Source organism: Protopterus annectens, chromosome 6.part0, assembly GCF_019279795.1.
Source record: "Protopterus annectens isolate FY-2018-M chromosome 6.part0, PAN1.0, whole genome shotgun sequence".
Taxonomy (NCBI): domain Eukaryota; kingdom Metazoa; phylum Chordata; order Ceratodontiformes; family Protopteridae; genus Protopterus; species Protopterus annectens.
The window spans coordinates 374,302,385-374,315,933 of NC_056737.1; the positions used below are offsets into that span (position 1 = coordinate 374,302,385).

Below are 13,549 nucleotides of genomic sequence, written 5' to 3' on the forward strand. Positions count from 1 at the left end.
TCAAATTACGCAATATGTTTAACATAATTCATTGTCCACATATCAAAGAATGTAGGCAAGTACATGCACTTCCCTAGGTTGACCATCACTGTAAAATCTTTATCTGGGGATAGACAGTTAGCTTCGGAGAGATGGAGCCTTAAAATGTTTATCAAGGCCACAGTAATAGGCTTGGGAGTCTTGGACCAAAAGCATATTTTCTCTCGGGGAGCCAGAGGACACAATTAGCTTTTATAGGTAATGGAGTCACAACATATGGGGTTTTCCTAAGCCTCTTTGATGGTATTACTGATGACATCAACCAAAAGAAGTGACAGCAAACAAGACTGCTGAGCACACTTATATGCCTTCTGAAACTGTATCTGTAGGGTTGGCTACTGGTCAGTGGTCAATCTCCTCAACTGCTACATGTCTCTTGGGTATTTTCTAAATTTGGGGTCATCATGGGAATTGTGGTAGTCAGCATTCATGTCATTTTCCACACCTAAAGTGGGAGACTCTGGAGTCGAGTCAAGGAGTTTTGTCTTGCACTGGGCCTTTCTTTGTTTCATCTAAGAAAATGGGTGCCTGAAAAAAAGATGAAAACAGCCTCTTTGTTGCAGACATCATGGTGAGAGAATTCTATAAGGGTGGCAGCTTCAATGAACTATTTCTGCTGAGCAATAGGCTGAGGGCTTCAGGAGTAGACCATTACGACAGACTAGGTGAGGGCACTGAGCTGAAACATACAGTGCTGAAGAGAACCACTAAAAGGCAGCATTGCTGGTTTCATACAGAGACTCAGAGCTGAAAAATCAAAGACCATATAAGATGGGGCAGACAGCTATACCCAAAGGCACAAACAACAGGGTTGAGAACCTGACACCAGCACCAAGAGTACCATGACACTGAAAGCAATGGTATCAAAGCAGATGCCCAAGACTGGAAACACTGACACAATGTGTTGAAATCAAATCAGCTGTACAGACATCAGTAAGGGTCTCAATCTTGTGAACAGCATCCCCGATGAGGACGTATTCTCAGGACCAGGATCCTTTGAAAAAAAATTAAGATGCCATTGTGGAAGAGGAGATACCCCATGTACTGACAAGAAAAAAAACTCCAAGGATTCACTGACTCCCACTGATGGAGGAGGGAAAAGGCACAAGACCACCACACTTGAAAGGCATCTGCCAACCCATCAAAAATCAGTGGCAGGAGGCATGTATATAGAGGGCTATCAAGCTGTTGGAAGTAGGGGAAACAACTCTGACAATACAATCAATGCAGTCAATGTCACACTTTCAAAGAATATGACTCTAGTAGTTATTTATATTGTAATTTATATGTGCTGGCTCACAGGAGAAGAAATAATTTTGGCTTTTGAGGTCAGAATGGCAAGGTTGACACAGCCTTTGATCATTTGGAAATATTTGAGGAAGAGAAATCCACTTTCCTTTTCACAGAGGCATACAGTTAACTACATGACACATGAACTACTGCTGTCAACTTTTCAAAACAGATTTTGTAAATTATCTGCAAATTTGATACTTGTAAGAATTACAGGTAGCTCTAAAACAAAGCAAGCACTTTCCTATCAAAGGTACTTTAATGGAACTGCCATTCGATAATCACTAATACTCTATGAACAGGCTTATCATAAAGTTCCATCTGTGTTGTCCATCTTCATTTATCCTTGTCTTGTGGGTTCGGTTCCAAATATTGGAAAAGACTTGGCCATTACTACAGCGTTGGAGGACCAAAAACTCTCAAGCTTAAGTCCTACCCAGAATGCTCCTCTCCCAATTAGATAGAAAAAGGCAGACATTACAATCCTAACAATACCTTCATGGATATCCTATCTGGCGTCATGGGTGAAAAAATACCTAGGACCATAAATCATTCCACCAAGAGGTCTAAAAGGAAGGGGGATGGATGGTGGGGAGTCCAGGATAAATGAAGATGGATAACACAGATGGAACATTATGGTAGGTACATAACTTCTTTACCTGATGATGCTCTTCACTTATTCCTTGACCTGGGGACAGAGTCCCCAGTTACCTTAGATCTTGGAAGGACTCATGAAAGGATATTCCTGAGCACCATAGAACAAAATGATGTTCTTCCCCGAGAGCCCAAATCCATTCTGTAATGAGTAATAAAGGTATGTAGGATAGCCCATGTTGCTGCCATACAGATCTCATCCATGGAAGCGTTGGATTGGAACACTGCTGAAGTAGCAACTGCTCTGGTACAGTGTGCCTTAACAGGCCCAGGTAATTCAACTTTCCTCTTGTAAATAAAAGGAAATACAATCTTTTAGCCATCTATGTAAAGCAACTTTGGTAACTGGCTTACCCATTTTAGTACTTGCAAAGGGAAGAAACAGCCGGTCAGACTTCTCATATCTTTTGTTCTACGAAGATAGAAGCATAATTGTCTATGAATGTTTAGTAAATGCAAACAGTACTCCCCTTTGTTTGAGTTATTGGAAAAAAAATACTGGCAGATTGATTGCCTGATTGATATTTTCTGACACCACCTTTGGCAAAAAGGAAGGGTTCATTCTCAGTGAAACCCTGTCCTTGTGGAACACCAAATAAGTTAGTTTGCAAAATAAAGCTTGAATTTCAGAAATCCACTGGCAGAAGTTATTGCTAACAAAAGTATAGTTTTCCAAGACAAGAATTTCAAGTCACAGTCAGCAGCAGACTCAAAGCGGGGATGAACAATTGTTTGTAACACTAAGTTTAAATCCTAAGGTGTATATGGATCCTTACATGGGAGTTTTAACATCAAGGTCCCTTTTAAAAATGCTTTACAAAGGCTATGAGAAATTAAAGAACATTCTTTAAACCCATTATGAAAATATGAGATAGCCATTACTTGAACCCTGATGGTAGAGGAAGAGGCCCCTGCTTCAAAGAGTAAAGCTAAGAATTTTAAGACTTTATTGAGAGGAACACAGAAGGGATCAATGTTATTTTCACAAGCCCAGAAGGAAAACCTCTTCCATTTACTATTGTAGAGTTTTCTGGTGGAAGGACAAAAGAATCGTACAAACTGGGGAAGAAAGTTTACTACACCTGGCAATCAATGGAACTGGAGAAGCCAAGCCATGAGCTTGAGGTTTTAAAGGTCTGGATGAACTAATCCCTCTAGAAGGGATAGGAGATCCAGATATGGATCCAAAGTCCACGGTTGCTGAATCAAATATGGCCAGAGAAAGGGGAAACAAATCTGTCAAGGCCAGAAAGGAGCAATGAGGATTACTTTGCTCTTCAACCTGATCACGTTCTTTACAAATTGAGGAATTAATGGGAAGGGGGAAAGGAGTACAGAAGTCCAGAGGGCCAATCGTTCAGGACAGCATCTCTCAGGGACTCCTCCCCCTGAGGGGGGACGAGGGCAAAGTCACTGCTGCACTTGGTATTCAGGGGCAATGCAAAAAGGTTTGCAACAAGGCTGGCCCCAAAGACGGAAAATCTTTTTTGCCACTCTGGGATTGGGAGACCACTCATGTGGCAGAAGAATGCATCTGCTCAGTTTGTCTGATATCATATTGGATCTCCCCCAGAATTTGCATTGCTATCAGAAAGTGTTTGGAAGAGATCGCCCACTGCCAGACTCAGTGCTTCTTGACAAAGGGAGTACGACTTGGTTCCTCCCTGCTTGCTGATGTACCAAACTACTGAAATACTGTCCATTTGCATCACAATTGTTCCTACAGGGATAGTAGTTTGAAAGGCCTGCAATGCTAAAAGCACTGCCATCAGCTCTAGAACACTGATATGCAAGCTGACCTCTATGGGGGACCAAGTGCCTTGGACCGTCTTGCCCAGATTAATACCTCCATCCCATTTGGGAACCATCCGTGGTCACTACGGCCTGGGTCTGATACAGGACAAAGGAGTGGCCCAGGAGAATTTCCTTCAATTGGATCCACCAAGCTAGGTGTGCCTTGCAATGGTTGGTAATCAAAACCTGGTGTAACATTGGCTGATACGGAATGGACCACTAGAAAGCTAAAAGCCACTGCAATATTCTTAAGTGATACCTTGCCTGGGACTAACATGATGATTGCCGCCATTGAACCTAGAGCTTGCAGGACTAGCCGTGTGGGTGCTGTTCTGCTTCTGATAATTTTTTTTCAATTGGTTTTCATTCTTTTGCAATCTCCGATAAGGTAGAGAAGCTATACATGCATTGGTATTTAGTATTGCTCCTATGAATTATATATTTTGTGTAGGAGTTGGCTGTGATTTTTCGTTAATTTACAGTAATCCACAGGTTGGCGGAGGTCTAGAAAATGTAGTCTTTTGCTTATTCAAGAACATGCAAGGTGGGAGTGGTAATGAGCTAGTCGTCTAAGTACAGAAACACCGGAATCCATGCAGTCACAAAATGAGCTGCTACTACAGCCATGCACTTGGTGAACAACCTGGGAGCTGTGGTGAGAACAAAGGGCAGGGCTCTCAGCTGGCAAGGACTTGGCTGCCAGCCGAAAAGTACAGTTTTGTACCTACCATAAATGTAGATGTTCGAGTGCTCATACAGCTGCAGTCATAACAGATGGGTTATCCTGCCGTCAGGCGGGTCCTCAGTCGGCCGAATTCCAAAGTCTAGGTCCGGCGTCGGTTGTCATCGCTTCCTCCCTGACGTCAGTGCAGCAGGGGTATAACAGAGGCAGCCGACGACATTTTCTTCAGTTTTTCTTGCCCCAGATGTCAGGTGCCCCCAGAAGGAAGGCAAACATAATGTTATGCAAAAATGCAATGTTGATAAATCAAAAACAGTAGTTGCAAGCAAATACACCATAAAAGAGTACCCCAAAAGGTTATATGAAAAGGGTTTGTCATAAGGCCTGTCCTAAGAGGGGTTGGAGGGAGGGGAAACCTGGACTGCAGCTGTATGAGCACTCGAACATCTACATTTATGGTAGGTACAAAACTGTACTATGTTCATCGTGCATACAGCTGCAGTCATAACAGATGGGTAGAATCCCAAAGCTAAGTAAGGGTGGTAGGCACTAAGTGGAACTAGGAGGGGCTAAGATGCCCTGCAGGACTGCTGTGGCAAAGTCCGCTCTAGATTTAGAGTATAGTGGGAGGTGATAGTGCTTGGAAAAAGTGTGCACTGAACTCCAGGTGGCTGCTTCCAAAATATCCTTGGTAGGGACCCCCCTGAGGAAGGCTGCAGAGGTAGCTGTGGCTCTGGTGGAGTGGGATCTGATGCATGCAGGCACAGTTTTTCCATGAAATGAGTAACAAAAGCATATGCAGTGGGCTATCCATTTTGAAATTGTCTGTTTGGAAATAGCCTTTCCTTGAGGACTTGCAGCATAGGACACAAAAAGTTGCTCAGATTTCCTGAATGGCTTTGTCCTGTCCAAATAATAACGAAGTTGCCTGTGAATGTCCAAGGAATGTAGTAGTCTTTCCCCTTTGTTCTGTGGATCAGGATTAAAAGGTAGGTAAGTGGATAGTCTGATTCAAAGCTACACTGGATACTACCTTTGGCATAAAGGTAGGGTTGGTTCGTAAGGAAACTCTGTCCTGATGGAAAATGATGAATGGTTGCACAGCCATGAGGACCTGTAGCTCCGAAACCCTGCGAGCTGAGGTGATAGCCAGAAGAAAGGCTGTTTTCCATGACAAGTACTGTAACTCTGATGAAGAAGCTGGCTCGAAGGGAGGAAGGGTCAGCTTTTCCAATACGAAATTGAGGTCCCAAGCAGGGACTGGTAGTTTCCTTGGGGGTTTTATATTCTTTGCCCCTCTGAGGAACTGCCTTAAGAGAGGATGAGAGAATAGGAGGAGGATCTGTGTTGTATTGTGCAGAAACGGCTGAAGCGTGGATCTTGATGGAGGAGAAGGAAAGCCCATTGTTTAACATCTCAGCTAGGTACTGTAAAATTTGAGGTATATTTATTACCCAAGGATTCTGTCCCTTCTTTTGATTCCAGGCACAAAATCGTTTCCATTTGGCGGAGTAGGCCTTTCTAGTAGAAGGTCTTCTGGCTTCCAAGATGACATCCTGCACCTCCTTGGAGAGGAGAAACTGTTGTGGTATCAGTAGGTGGTGCGGACCTCGTATGCCGGTCCTTATCTTTGCGTTTTTTGCTCAAAATTGGAGTCGGAGTATCCAACGACATAATATAATTAAAGTTTTTGCCAAAAAAGTGAAGTGCAAACTCCGCCCGATGCTTAATAGTGCGTTTGTTGAATCTAGCACAAAAACGGCAGGCTGAGACGTTGTGGTCTGGGCCTAAGCAAGGTAATACAGTAAGAGTGGAAATCCTTATGCGGTATTTGCTTCCCACATGAAATGCAATTATTAACTTTGTCTGACATCGGTCTGAGGCAAGAAATGTTTCCCCAATGGGGTACTTAGCTTTCAAGAAGACTTCAGCTGAAATACTTTCGTAAATCTCAGGAGCTGGCCGACCGGCACTTGCGAACTGCTTCTGCTTTGGGCACCGCACGGCAAGAAAGACTGAAGAAAATGGCGTTGGCTGCCTCTTTTATACCCCTGCCACACTGACGTCAGGGAGGAAGCGACGACAACTGACGCCGGACCTAGACTTTGGAATTCGGCCGACCGAGGACCCGCCTGACGGCAGGATAACCCATCTGTTATGACTGCAGCTGTATGCACGATGAACATGTGGAGTAATCTCCTGGAGCACTTGTCCATTCTGATGTGGTAATACGCATCTTGGAGATGAACAGAGCACATCCAATCATCTTTCCCTAGAAACGGGAGAATAGACTGAACCGTGACCATCTGGAATTTTGTTTTTATTTATTTATTTCTTGCATTTGTTTACCGGGAAGGTCCACTGGGCCTAGGTGATCCCATTTTCAGTGGAGAAAAACTCCACATACAATTAACAAGTAGATACAAATACTAAAACATACTAGAGTTAACAGGTATTATACAGTAACAAGCTTGGACATAGTAGGAGCATAAGGTTCAGATTATTTATATAAATACTACCCATTTTCATTATGTAAGTAATTAGCAATGATAAAGGACTTTATGCAAGAGAAAGTCAGCATAGATATTCCAGATTGCTGAGGGTACATGCAAATGGGATGACAGTTTTTAGATATTAACTGTTAAGAGATTTAAGGTGTGAGTAGAGGAAGTTGTCAAGACAGAGTGATGCCTCTGGTGGTTAGTAATGGAGGTAAGTAGTAGACAGAAGACAGTGAAAGATGGACTGGAGTGAAGAAATGGGAATGACACATGGGGTTTGGTTGTAGAGAGAGTGTTAGTTGGCACATTTTGTTGGTCGGTTTGTTAAACCGATTTGTTCAAAACACTTGCATCCAAAACTGGTCTCCAGTCTCCTGTCTTTTTTGGCACTAAAAAGAATCTTGAGTAAATTCCGGATTCTATCTGGTCTGGTGGGACCTCTCCTGGATGACTTTTCTAGCAGTTTCTGAATTTCTAGCAGTGCTGGTTCCCGCCGAGTGCGTGGAATGTCGAGGATTTTCTTGCAACTTTGGGGAGGCAGAAAGAAGGCTATGGCGTAGTCTTTGGTTATAATCCTCTGCACCCAAACATCAGAAGTAAGCTGAAGCCATGCATGTTGGTGCAGAGATAACCATCCCCCTGAATGACTCCACAGGAATGTAATTGGCCTCTTTTCAGGAGCGCTAGTAGGGTTTGCCAGGAAAGGTATCTCTGGAACCCAGATTTTGTGGGCCACCTCTGCTGCATGGTTGGCGTCTTCCATTAAAGCTCCCACCCCCTCTGCCCCTGGGAGAGCCACTACTGTGCGTGTCCTGGAAAGGAGCCCTGGGACTTTCCGAACCACATTTTTCTGCTACTCTGGTTCCTCGAAAAGGACCATTGAGGAGTAGAAAAACATACATCTACTGGAGTAAAGGTCTTTCCATCATTTTCACACCTGGACAACATTTCTCAAATTTAGGGCCAAAAGGGGGCATTGATGAATGAAGATTTGAAAGGCTCTGTAAATTTGCACAAATGCATCCAGGCATGTCTCCTTATGGCTACACCAGATCCTGCTGCTCTAGTGGTCCCTTCTGCTGCATGTGCTACGAGCCTCATGGACGAATTGGAAATGGACACCAAGTTGGCCAACTGAGAAGCCATCTTGTCTCTTGGACTTCATCAGATATGGCTTCTGCCAGGGTATCTGATAACTCCTTAATCAGATCCCTCTGGAGTCTGGTGAAGTGTGCCATAAAGTTCAAAGACTGCAATGCCAATGTTGATGAAGTGTAAACCTGCTTTCCAAATCTATCCATCAATCAAGACTCTCTATTGGGAGGATGGACAGTGGAACTTTCCAATGCCAGTTCCTCAAAACTAATGGTCCTCTGGTGCACTTAAAATTTTGTCTGGCCTCTTGGAGATGGGTTCTATGATATCAGGAGCATTCCACACCCACTGCCAGATCAACTTAATGAGGTCTTCAGCAGTAACCCAAAAGGTAGATGGTCGAGCACCGAAGGCCTGCAGGTACACTAATTCTTCTGAAGAGGGCTTTCGGAATGTCCAGTCACCCCTCTGTTAAAGGATCTCAAGGATGTCTCCAAAGAAGACATCTTCCGGGGTTGACCGTGTGGAACCCTCCCCTTCATCAAAATCAGTGTCCTCTGTGATAAATTCCTCTGAGGAATCTAAGTGTTTCCTCTTACACTTCCTCTTCTGAGGAACTTCCTCAGTAGAACAATCTGGGGAAGTATCAGAAGAGGATAATAACTGAATAGGTGTCTCCTGAAACTTCGGCGCTTGCTGTCCAGGTGTTGAGATTGGAGGATGCTTTGGACGAGAGGAAGGATCAAGGAACTGCTCCCACAGGAAAGGAGCTGACTGGATGCCCACAGTGGATACAGCCCTCTCCATGGCCTGCAAGGCTGGCCCACCAAAAGAGGAAAGGGAGCCAAGAACTGAGAAAGACTGTCTCAGAACCGTGGTCACTCCCCACTCTGAAGAAGCCACAGCCGAAGTCGGGGTAAAACTAACACATGCTGAAGCCCCGAGGTGGAGAGACTGCTCTGAAAACACCACAGTCGAGTCCCGTCCCTTGGAACAGACAGCATAGCCATGACCCTGAGTTTTCTCCGGAACCTGCACAGCCGAAGAACCCAGGGTAGAAATTGGTTCAGGTGATACAGATTTTGTCGGAACCAAATCAGCTGGTGTCGGGAAACTTGGAGCTGGAATCTCTAAGGCCTCACAGGAGGAAGAGTATGAGGAGTCAAAGAAGGAAGGGTTCTGGCATCCAAAGGGGCTGGATCAGAGGGCACACACCTGCCAGTCCCCTAGCCGCATGGAGCTGATCCCCCAAACTCAACACATCCTTTTCTGTCAGGCTCTTAGTTGAACAAATTGATTGGGCAGAGGGGGCTTTTGTTCTTTCCAAAAAGGGGCTCGGTAATTGACCAGCAAAGGGATCTATGGATGGGGAGTATCTGGTCTTAGGTCTATCCAAGAAAGAAAATTCCGTACATTGAGCTGGAATTGAAGATATTGGTGCTGAAACAAAAGACAGAGCTGAAGCCGTCTGGCTCCAGGGGCTGATATAATATCCATGCCAATAATGTCTGCACCGATGGAGAAGACACTTTTGTTGCAGAGATCGGCACTGAAATATCCTTTGTACGAACTGTCAGTTCCTTAGTGGCAGACAGAAGTTCTAAGTTTTTTGGTCGTTGGTGCCAAGGGAGAAGCTGGCACTGATCAACTCCACATTTTTGGTTTGTCTTATTTCAAAGATGATGATGCAGAAGGGGAAGAAACATGCTTTGCTTTTGCCAGAAAAAAAAAAAAAAACAGATAAGGCCTCCTTAAAGGAAGATTTATCATCTCCTTTAAAAGTAATTTATTCTTCCTTTCTACCAGGGCCCGGTGTCTAAATGCATGACAGACTGAATAATCCTCTTGCAAATGCACCTGGTCCAGGCAACAGACACAGAGTGCCCAACGGAACTGGGCATCTTACGGCCACACTCATGACATTTTTTTAAAACCAGAGGTGCCTTTTACCTTTGTCAGTCATAATCTGAACAACTAAAAACAAACAGAGCCAAATTAAACCAATAAGTAGAAAGACAGAAAGAGGCTACCAACAACAGTAAAAGGGAGTACCGAAGGTACAGAAAGCTACCAGCAACTGGAGAAAGAAATGAAAGATAGAAAGAACTATTTTTTTTTTTTTTTTTGTAGAAGAAAAGGGGAACGAAATAAGGACCACCAACAATGGTAAAGCAAAATACACCAAAGTGTATAAAGGAAGGATGGAGAGGAGACGTAAAGGTTATAGTAGAAAAATGGGTAGGTTGTAGAAGGAAAAATCAAAAACTATATAAAAAGAAAACCCTATGATTATCTAAAAATTAGAAATACAACGGAGAAATGAAACTTAGCTCGAGAGCAAGTTGTCAATGTGTCTGTCACAGGAAGCGACAAATGAGATCTGAGGTAATTGGGAAAGGAGCCTTCTGGGTAGGACTTAAGCTTGAGAGTTTTTGGTCCTCATGTGCCATAGTAACGGCCGAGTCGGTTCCGATATTCGGAACTGAACCCACAGGTCAAGGAATAAATGAAGACTGACATCAGATCAGATGATTTCTGACAAGGAATTTGGTTTGAAAAGGGAATGAAACCCCTCAAAGTATAAATGGAGATGCGGGAGAAGCAAAGAAAAACATAATGGTCTTGACCTTCATTTTCCAGTGCTGAGTATGGCAAAGATGATCTGGAGATGTGAAGCACCAAAGTGTGTTATGTGATAAGGCAGCATACCTAGCAGTTGGAAATATTTGTTCCCCAAGCCATCCTAAGGCTGAAAAACTTAGTACAGCTGTTACAGAAGACAGACCTCATCTTATCTGATGTATTTACAGAGGACAACTGCTCTTTATCCACCTCTAAATATATTGTAAAATGCTACGCCCAATGCCATTTCAAATCAAGACCCTGTACAAACAAATACACTTTTGTAAAAAGGTGGTGCATTTCTTTGCAGTTTATATGAAGACAAATATTATCATCAGACATAACCCTATTATAAAACACTTACCCAAAGGTGCTTTAAGAAATCGACGCTCTATGCCTTGCTCTATCTGAAGAAGTGCTGTTGCAAGATACCGAACACAGGAATTTGTTGGCTGTGGAGTACTTGTACTGGTTGAAGCACAGCTCTGAGATTCATTCTTCAGCTCACAAAGTCTGCATGCACACAAACAGTCCCTTTTTAGGACAACCAGTAGCTCTGATAAAATCTGTACATTAATTACATACATACAAAATTCCAAAAGCAGCCGTACCAGTACTGCCAAAAATAAAATTAATATTATTTTATTATACAACTACTCATGTTTAGACTTGTAAATAAACTAAAATCTTACAGGCTAGACAGCAATCAGTTTTATGGATTGCTGGCTAACATATCTAATAGCATTAAAAAGCAGCAGCAAATGTAACAGAACAGACGAGTCATGTATTTCAAAATGACTGTATGGGAAAGACAGCCTGGTATATGATCACTTTTAAACCACAGCAGAATTTATTCATTTAGTAATCATATGCTCTATATATATATATATATATATATATATATATATATATATATATATATATATATATATAAGATTAGTCTCATCCTCATACATTAGTTAAAAAATACTGAAAGTAGGGTTATATGAAGCAGTCACCACAACAGGAGCTCTTGACGAGAACTACTATAGTAAATACTTTAAAAATGGAACTTGGATGATTCTGCAAACTTAAGAGTTAATGTCAAGATGCAAATTTTTTTTGGGATCCCTTAGTGTCTAATACCTCTCTTGTTGAATTTGTAGACCTCAACAACTGCACAGTTAAACGTGTCACTCGTTTTCAAATATGTTCTATTGTTTTCCATTCCGGCACTCAACTGACTACTCAGCAAGAATCTCATCCAATTACAGCTCAGTTATAGTGAATAGGCTACTGACAGCAAAGACAAGACACTCTATAGGCAAAAATATTTTTATTCCAAAATCTGAACACCTGTCCTCTAAATGCAATGGGATCACTTCAAAGTACACAACAAACAGCCATGAATCAAGTTCAGAAGATTCAATTTTTTTTCTTTTTATAATAAAATATGGTTCATACAGGAAGGATTTCAATTCAGGGGGAATACAAAACTTATGCAACCTCTAGCCATAGCTCTCTGACAAAAATGTGTGACTGCTGCAATTATACTTTATGATTGGAGAAACAACTTCAGGTTACAAACTTACAGACTCAGACTTGTTTCCCTACTTTCCTAAAGTAACTTTCCAGTCTTGGCTTCTACTTTAAGCACCACTGATGTGCTTTTAAGGGAGCACGGTTATGTTTACAACAAAATAACTGTAGATGTTTGAATAATGTCACAGCTGCAGTTATACCATCTGAAGATTCCTGCCCGCAGGAGCCTAATGGTATAGAACACTTCCAAACCTCCATACATACCCGCAAACGCAGCTTCATCCAACTCAGTCTCACCTGGGCAACAAAATATTGGTGGCATAAAAGGGGTGTCAGCCAGCTCTATCTTCAGTTCTTTCTTACTCTGCCTAGGCAAAGAAATTATCAGAGCAGCCAGAGCATAAAGTGATCTTGCAGACAAATCCCAAAGGATAAAGTCTCCACCATAAAGACCCAAGCTGCCTCTCTGGCTACTATGCGAGCCCTGTGGAAAGAAAATGTCTGTTAAATGAAGAGAGAGAAGGCAGCGTATACAGCTGGAATAGGATACCCAACCCAAGGAATGAAATAGAGGGAATGGAGGGAATGAACTGGGACTGGAACCGTGAATATCTTTTTTTTTTTTCACTTTAAATATTACAGGTTATCTACCTTACAGAAATCTTAATGCACCATAAACCTGTAACTTTGGCATACTATACAGTTTTGGTATTTTTTGTGTTTGTAATAACTTCTGCTGACTTTTACTTCTGTAACACCCTGCATTAATTTTGATGTGATTTGTTTTGTTGATGGCATTGTGAAACTGTAATAACTTCTGCTGACTTACTTCTGTATTACCCTGTATTAATTTTGATGCAATTGTTACGTGTATTGTTTCTGCATGTATGCACATAGAGCTTTTCTTCCCAGACCTCCAGTGAAAAAGGGCTCATACTGGCCCAATGGACTTTGCCGGTTAACAAACTGCAAATAAATAAATATACTTGAACATCTGCAATGATGGTATTACAACTGCACTATGGGAAGAGTCCCAGAGCTCAAGTACCACTGGATTGCTAGTCTTGAGTGGGGGTTATGCAGAGCAGACCTTGTAGGATGGTCAAGACAAAACCTGCTCTTGCCTAGAAGCAATGCCTAGACTGCTGTAATTTGAGAAGGTATGCAGTGACAACCAGGTACCTGCTTCCAGAATATATTCAGTGTTGACCGCCTCTGAGGAAAGCCATGGAGAGGGGGCAGGGGGACACAGAAAGGGAAGTGAGAGTTGGAGGTTAAAATTTTTGGGGGAGGGGAGGAATAAGCTTGACTGAATAATAGCTTTTCCCTTTTTCCTTTTTGCTCTGCCTGC

The 13,549-nt window shown here is 42.6% G+C and overlaps 1 protein-coding gene across 2 annotated transcripts in view; it reads right to left on the reverse strand.

The window, feature by feature from the left end:
• The window catches only part of BAZ1A (bromodomain adjacent to zinc finger domain 1A), a 3,222,221-nt gene that overhangs the window by 164,631 nt on the left and 3,044,041 nt on the right, over positions 1-13,549 (reverse strand). For both annotated transcript variants that reach the window (XM_044074116.1, XM_044074115.1), the window contains one exon: positions 11,042-11,190. In XM_044074116.1, the coding sequence (XP_043930051.1) occupies positions 11,042-11,190 (149 nt within the window). The remainder of the gene's footprint in view (positions 1-11,041; positions 11,191-13,549) is intronic.